The sequence below is a fragment of the Triticum urartu genome, unplaced genomic scaffold, assembly GCF_003073215.2.
Source record: "Triticum urartu cultivar G1812 unplaced genomic scaffold, Tu2.1 TuUngrouped_contig_4922, whole genome shotgun sequence".
NCBI lineage: Eukaryota > Viridiplantae > Streptophyta > Magnoliopsida > Poales > Poaceae > Triticum > Triticum urartu.
Window position 1 is genome coordinate 7,473 of NW_024115552.1, and position 7,183 is coordinate 14,655.

At 40.8% G+C, this 7,183-nt stretch overlaps 1 protein-coding gene across 1 annotated transcript; it reads left to right on the forward strand.

The window, feature by feature from the left end:
* Positions 1–528: 528 nt before the first annotated feature.
* LOC125528504 lies at positions 529–3,247 on the forward strand. Its single transcript, XM_048692962.1, has 4 exons — positions 529–806; positions 1,353–1,556; positions 1,720–1,952; positions 2,578–3,247. Exons 1-4 carry the CDS (start codon positions 734–736, stop codon positions 3,106–3,108), a joined length of 1,041 nt encoding a protein of 346 aa, XP_048548919.1. The 5' UTR covers positions 529–733; the 3' UTR covers positions 3,109–3,247.
* Positions 3,248–7,183: the final 3,936 nt, after the last annotated feature.

Genomic DNA, 7,183 nt, shown 5'->3' on the forward strand with positions numbered 1-7,183 from the left:
TGCAAACCAGACGCCAAAGATGTCGGCGTGACCAAAAAAGGTCAGATTCGGAAATCTTTTCAAAACCAGGTCAATTTGTGATTAAGTTTACAGAAAAGATTAGAACAGAAATTTTGTCCCCCGACCCACTCTTCCGCTGCCACGGGTGCATGTAGCCTTTTTTTTGTTTATTAAGTGATGGAATAGGACCAAACGTCAAGGGCTATGGCGTTTCCCCAAGACGCCAAGATAGATGGCGTTTTCGCATCGCCACATCAGCACCAACCAGACAAGTGTGGGCCAGGGCCAAACGCCACGCACCCAGGCGTCCGCCGTGCAAACCAGACGCTAAAAATGTTGGCGTGACCAAAAAAGGTCAGATTCGGAAATCTTTTCAAAACCAGGTCAATTTGTGATTAAGTTTACAGAAAAGGTTAGAACAGAAATTTTGTCCGCCGTAGGATTGATTTGGACGATGGATGTAGGGGGCAAGGCATGGCGTGACCTGGATCTGGCGAGGCACGGGATCTCAGTCCACCCAAAGTGGCCTTGGCCCGCGCCAGCCGGTTAGAATTTCCGAGACAAGAAAGCGCATATGTCTCTGACAACCTGATCCACCAATCGAACTCGTACCTTGCTTTCTCTTCCTCTCGCTGGCGGCGGCGGCGGCATCGATGTCCAGCGGAGACGAATCGGAGACGGAAATGAGCCACCTTCCCCCTCAACTCCTCCGAGTGACGGCGTGGACTCGGCCATGTCTACCGCCAGCATTGAGGACGACGACCATCAGGCTGTCAGCGACGACGAAGAGGAGGATGAAGACCTAGGTGAGGCTCCATGTGTATCCTGATGATGCAATTTGATCCCTGAATACATGTGTATCCTGATGCAATTTGATTCCCGAGTAAATTAGCCCCTGATCCAAGAAACTTTCAAGTGACTTGAAATTACCTGGCTATTTCACCGGAGCAGTTACTACGTTAAATTAGTTGAGATTGGTACTTTTTTTTCCTAACCTGGTTTAAGTTTCTTGAATTGAACCATAGTGCAGTTCCTTCCGGATCATACACGCGGTGACCATGTTTGTAATATAGGCATTTTTGTCTTGAGAAACATAGATTCCTATGCATGTATACAGCCATGTGGCTTGCAGTTGGTTTAACAGATAAGCTTTCTCAAGTGATTCACCAAGGGATTTTAAACCAACTTATGCTATATCCCATATCAATAATAGTTGGTGCTTCTACTTGGTCTAAACTTAAGATCCTTCTTCTATGAATATATCGATGCTCATGTGTATTCTAGAAGAAGAAAAAAGCAACATCCTTCATTTTGTTCTATTGACTTGATTATTTTAATGTTTTTTCATGCAGAGAAATACCAACCTTTTACCGTTGATGATTTCCCAAGGGTTAGTAGTGATTTTGATGAGCAATCTGATGCTGTGTTCCAAAATCCTGATATTCAACTTCGAGGCCCTTCGGCAATGTTTCTTTTCCGGGCATTCAACGATCCCCTTATTGAAAAACACAAGCATTTCTTCGGTAGCCAATATCAACTCTATGATGAGTCTGAAGGTATATATATTTTTATAAAAAAAAGATTAATTTCAGTTGTGGCATACTCTTACTAATTTGAAATCTCTGATTAATTTCAGTTGTGGCCATACGTCATATGAGCATATTCTTACTAATTTGAAATCTCTGTATATGTCACATGCTTCCTTTATTGTTTTCTCAGTCAATGTGAACAACAATGTTAGGGCCATTGATTGCTCACACGGTTGCCATTGTGTACCGAGCGGCGTGCTGCAGTTCATTGATCTCAAAATTGCTGGTTATCGCCACGTCCAACCTGGATGTGCCGATATATTTGGTTTTTTCGCAGTACGTGAGAATGCTGAACCTTTGCGCAACTATGTGTACAGGCGTGGGATTGACAATTATGAAGCTGTAAATGTGAAGCGGGATACGGTAGTTCTGCAAACTTGCATCTTTCTACCTGCACGCTTCTCTTTATCACACCAGATGTAGTCGGTGTTCTTGCAAGTTTGTGCTATGCATGTTTTATTTGTACGTATAGTACATGGCTCATCCAGCACCAAGTTCGGTAGAGGATCCTTGTGATCACTTTGTTTCGAAGTTTTTATTTTAAATTAGGAAGGTATCTTTTAGCTTGGGCCTTCAGCCAGTTAAGAGACATGATCTATGATTTGTTACCTATATTGTATTGTAGGACCTCTATACAAAGAGGACCCTCTATGAGGAGTAAAGCAAGCAAGTATTGGAGGATTATTTTTTCTATCTGGCCCCAGGGGCAAGAGCCTCTCCCGAACCGTAGCACACAACACATGTTAATCAATGACACAGGATATTAATAATCTGTATTTTTGGGCATCATTCAAACTCTTCTTTAATGTGCAAGCTCAAACTTATCTTTCATTCACTGGGCAACTTTCAAAGTCAGATAATCACTATTAAACAGAACACTTGTCTTTTTTCTATTCATGCACATGTGGTGATGATATGCCATCAATTCCTAGTAACTAATGAGTATGAACTATTTATACGATGTAATGCTTGTTGATCCTTAATGTAGGGCATTGCACATTTATCGCTGACTAGCCCTGCTCGATGTATTCACATGAGAAGCCGTGTGTTGTTTGAATTCAAGCTTTCTGTACGGACTGATGACCAGCCAGAAGATGGGCCAAAAGATGACATTCTGATTGAAGGATGTACCGAGTTTACTGAGTTCATGAACATGTACAAAACAGGACCATTCATCGAAACTCGGCGTCTGTACGGGGAGAAGTGTGGATTGGATATGAAGTTTCTGGTGTTGAGGAATGCAGTTCAAGCAAAGGTTGATGTTGAGATACTTCGTGCTCCTGTTGATGGCCTTAATCTGAATCTTTATGCGAAGACCAGTGGCTTCAGAGATGTGATCCGCCTCTTTTCTGGAGTTACAGAATCAGGTTGCAGAATGAGTTCGGTCGTAGGAGTGATGAGATACAGTTACCTTATTCTTTGTATCTCGCTGTATTTTTCTGGATGCCAGCTTCAGGCTTTTCACCTAGTCTCTAACTCTAAAGTCTTTGTATTTGTTCCTCTCCTGATTAATCAATGAAATGCGGCTCTAGAGCCATCTTTTCATCAAAAAAAAAAATTCTTTGTATTGAAGGATCCCCGAAAGATGGTGTTTTTTCTCAAGAGCTGCCGTGTTGTATGTGGGAAGGTCGATTTGGTTCGGGGTATCATGGAACAGTGCATGAAGTGGTGTATCTTCATGATTCCACAAAAATTTCTGTCAAGGTTACCTGGAAGGCTGTTAAGAGTTTACATGACTTGGAACACTGAGGACCGGAAGAATCTGCCATGTATGCTGCATCTTATATTATTCTGTTTACAATATTTTATCTTATGTACCATCAAATTTAAACATTTTGTGCATCATGTGAAGAAGAAGAATACGGACATAAGCAAAACTCGTACATATAACATGTGCATTTAGTTAGCTTGTGCAAAAGAGAACGTCAAGTGAACACACAAACTAACTGCAGGATATTAATCGTACAGAATATCAACCGAGTAGTAGACAATACATAGAGTGGTTCACTGCAATCTTCACTAAGTAATAAAGCATAGTAATGGAAATAGTGCTAGCAGTAGAGTCCATTTCGCACTGATTAGTGAGGTACTAACCCTTCAGTTCTTCATTTCTTGCTTTTGCTTCTTCACTTCTTGCTTTTGCTTCTTCACTTCTTGCTTTTGCTTCTTCACTTCTTGCTTTTGCTGCTGCTGGCTCTGCCTTTGCTGCTTCCTGTGGTGCCTCCCTGTCCAGCCAAGGATTTATCCCACATTGTCCGGCACAAGATTCGGAAACCATTTTTAACCTTCTTCATCACCTCCGAGGTCTCATGTGAGATGACAATTCTTCTATCATTCTTAGTTGCATCGTAAAAATTTTCGCTGGTATCACACCAGTTAGTTATCAGTTTTCCATTCGATTCCCCAACCACACCGTCCTCCATACGGGTCAGTAGGTGCTTCACCAAATTTTCCACATCAGGGAAACGTGGCCCTTCGAAGAACATGACTATTAGCACAGCCAAAGCCTCCTTATGCTCGGATGTGACCTTTTTGTTCTCATCCTTCCCAAGAGTAGCCAAAGCAGGGAAGGCATGGAGCAATCGATGAAATCCCACCTTTAGTGCTTCAACTTTATCTCCACCAGACAGCAAATGTGGATACTGTCCATCGGTATGAAGTGATGTAGAGCCCTTCATCATCTTGGTTGGCATCTTGTCAATCTCATATCTGCCTCCATTGTTAGTAACAATCCCCCTGAACCAAGCCTGGTATTTAGTAGCCACCAGAGAGAGGTTGTACTGGCTGTCTGTGATTTTAATCACATATACCCCACGGCTTGTGTTATCTTCGCCCGGAGTGACAGGAACAGTTGTGTCCTTTCCACCATCAACGATTGTAAACTTCACATCGGTGGTATCCATAGCAGCTCTAATATCCTTCACACACTTCTCATAGTTCTGAGAGAGCTTGTGTATGTTTCCCATCTTAAAGGTGGCAACCGGAGAAGGGATATTCTGTATACACAATGAAACATGATTTAGAATAATTACATCTATACAGAAGATATTGTGTTTTTCATATGGTGCACCATGCACATTTGATTATCATCAAAATAACTAATGAAGGAAGCCATGGGGAATATTGTCTCTTAATATCTACACACATTTTTGTACTAAGACGGAGTGCTTATGATAAGAAGGCATGCATATTTCAGTAGAGGTAGCTAGTAACACCTACGTCAAGGATGGGTGCAGCTTCTTCAACTATCCCTTTTCCTCTGTTCCCTGCCATTGCGCCTTATCTTTGAACTGCCGATGTTATAGCTGCACCCACAAGGAGAAAATATGTTTAAATTTCACTCATGATAGATCATAATATGCAATCTTTTCAAGCAAGATCACATCAAGTGGCTAGCAATAAATATCAATATAATGATAAAATATAACCGTAAATGTCATATTCAGTTTATCATATATTGAAACAACCATATGTGCTAATAAAAGTACAGAAAATTTCTCATACACTATACAAACCGAAAAAGGACGTAAGAAAGCTTGTAAATCTTACAAGTCACAGAAAATTCACCCATTTGTTTTCTTGTAGTCGTTTAGGTTGAACTTAGAAAGTTGATTTTATACAAAACTCCCTCTGGACATGTTGAAGATATTTTTGTAGTGATTTGTCCATGGACCATAAACTTGTTATATGAAGTAATAAAAACCATATACTACAGAAAAAAAAGTAGCTGCGCCTGTCCTTCTTAAAAGTTGGAATTAACTCACACCACAACAAAAGTAAATATCTCTGAAATTCTGAATACACAGTTTCAAGCATCATAATGTTCATTCCTAACACTTCAGTGGCAAACTTAACCATTTCACTATAGAATACACTAGGCCTGCAAGTATGCTCCCACAAAATTTAGTTACAAGAGACATCTCACTTGTGAAGAAGGAACATACAGTGAGCATATAGTCATAAATAAGAGGATTGATAATCCTAAAGAACTTGGCTACTTAAGAAGATGAATACGAGCATACTGAAAGATAGTAATAATTTTCTTGTATATGGACACCCACAAGAATTCCAACATCATATACATAAGGGAAATTATACTAATTTCAGCCAACAATGTTGAAAATGTAAGTTATCGAAATATGCACTCTGTGAGCATACAAGTTGAACAAACATTTCTTATCAAAAGAAGCAATATGCAATGAATCAGTTAATTAGTTACCAGCAGTAGCTTGAGAGATCACATGTAGGCCAGGACAAGAACAGACCAACTGCAATACACAGTAGCAGAAATCACCCCCGAAAGCAATACATACATGTATCAAGAGACGCATATAATTCACAAGTTAAAAAAGTAGCATATAACACCGATCTCAGTCAGCTAAACAAGCTAGCAGCAGAAGAAAATTGAGAGTTCCTCTGACTAAGATGTTCGCAGAACTGATTGCAGCTCATCGATTTTTAGCTGCAGAGAATAGTAGCAGCAGTTTCCTAATGATTTACATGCACATGTTCATTTCTGTCCTAGTGGGGAACTGGGAATAAGTGGCTAGCTAGGCACACTTTTAGTTAACGAAATTACTACAATGGATGATCAAAGGGATGGCCTATAAGCCCATTATCAGTTTAACATACATGTGCTCGAAAAAACAAACATAATTTCTGTACAGACATAAAGAGAATAGGATGTAAGGTAACCGTTACTGAATGTTGTCACAGAAAATTTGTGCCATTTCATTTTCGTGAAGTCATTTCAGTTAAACCAAAACAAAAGATAAATGACAGTATAATTCCGTACCTGTGGTGGCGTTGATCTGTTTTTGAAGAGCCGGCCTGCAGTAGCAGTACACCACCTTGATTAGTATTCAAACTTGGTAAAAAGTGTTGTAAAAAAATCTGCTGTACTGCTACTTTCGAAAACTAAATGGGTGCAAGAAAGCTAAATGTCACTGCTCAGAGAAAGTTTGCCGTTTTGTTTTCATGAAGTGGTTCCGGTTGAACCAAAACAAAAATAAATGACAGTATAATTTCCTACCTGTTCTGGGGCGAACTGTTCTCAAAGAGCCGGCCTGCAGTAGGATCGAGTAAGACACCACCTTAGTCTTCAAACTTGGTAAAAAGTGCTGCAAAAAAATTGCTGCTGCTGTCAAAAACTTGGTACAAGATTGAGCGCAAGTTGCAGCAATCTGATCAGCACAAAAGATCACTTAGATGCAGCAAGGTACACGTAAAGTCGCAAACTAAAAACCTCAAGACGAAAAAGTGGCAGCCAAAAATTCTCAAGGTACTCCAAAACTGCTGGTAAAAAAGACAAGATCGAATCTGCATCCTCGCTCTGCTGTGGATATCCTAATTAAGCAACAACATATGGTCACTCGTAAGCAAAGAAAGTAGCCGAGACGAGATGATAGAACGAATGAGGACGACCATGCATGCATGGCCCAAAGCTCGCCATGCATGCCAGCCGCTAAGATGCATGCATGAGCTGCTTGGCGTTGGCGAGCACGCCGTACCAAGCAGCTAGTCTCCACCGGTGTATGCTGCAAGTGCAAGGGCAACGACGCTGCCGCTAGGTTCCCACCCTCACCTAGCTCATA

Excerpts from the sequence above, each read along its gene's own strand:
- LOC125528504 (XM_048692962.1), top strand. The coding sequence starts at position 734 with ATGTCTACCGCCAGCATTGAGGACGACGACCATCAGGCTGTCAGCGAC. Across the intron at positions 1,557-1,719 it reads ACTCTATGATGAGTCTGAAG|TCAATGTGAACAACAATGTT; the intron begins GTATATATATTT and ends TTGTTTTCTCAG. Across the intron at positions 1,953-2,577 it reads TAAATGTGAAGCGGGATACG|GGCATTGCACATTTATCGCT; the intron begins GTAGTTCTGCAA and ends TCCTTAATGTAG.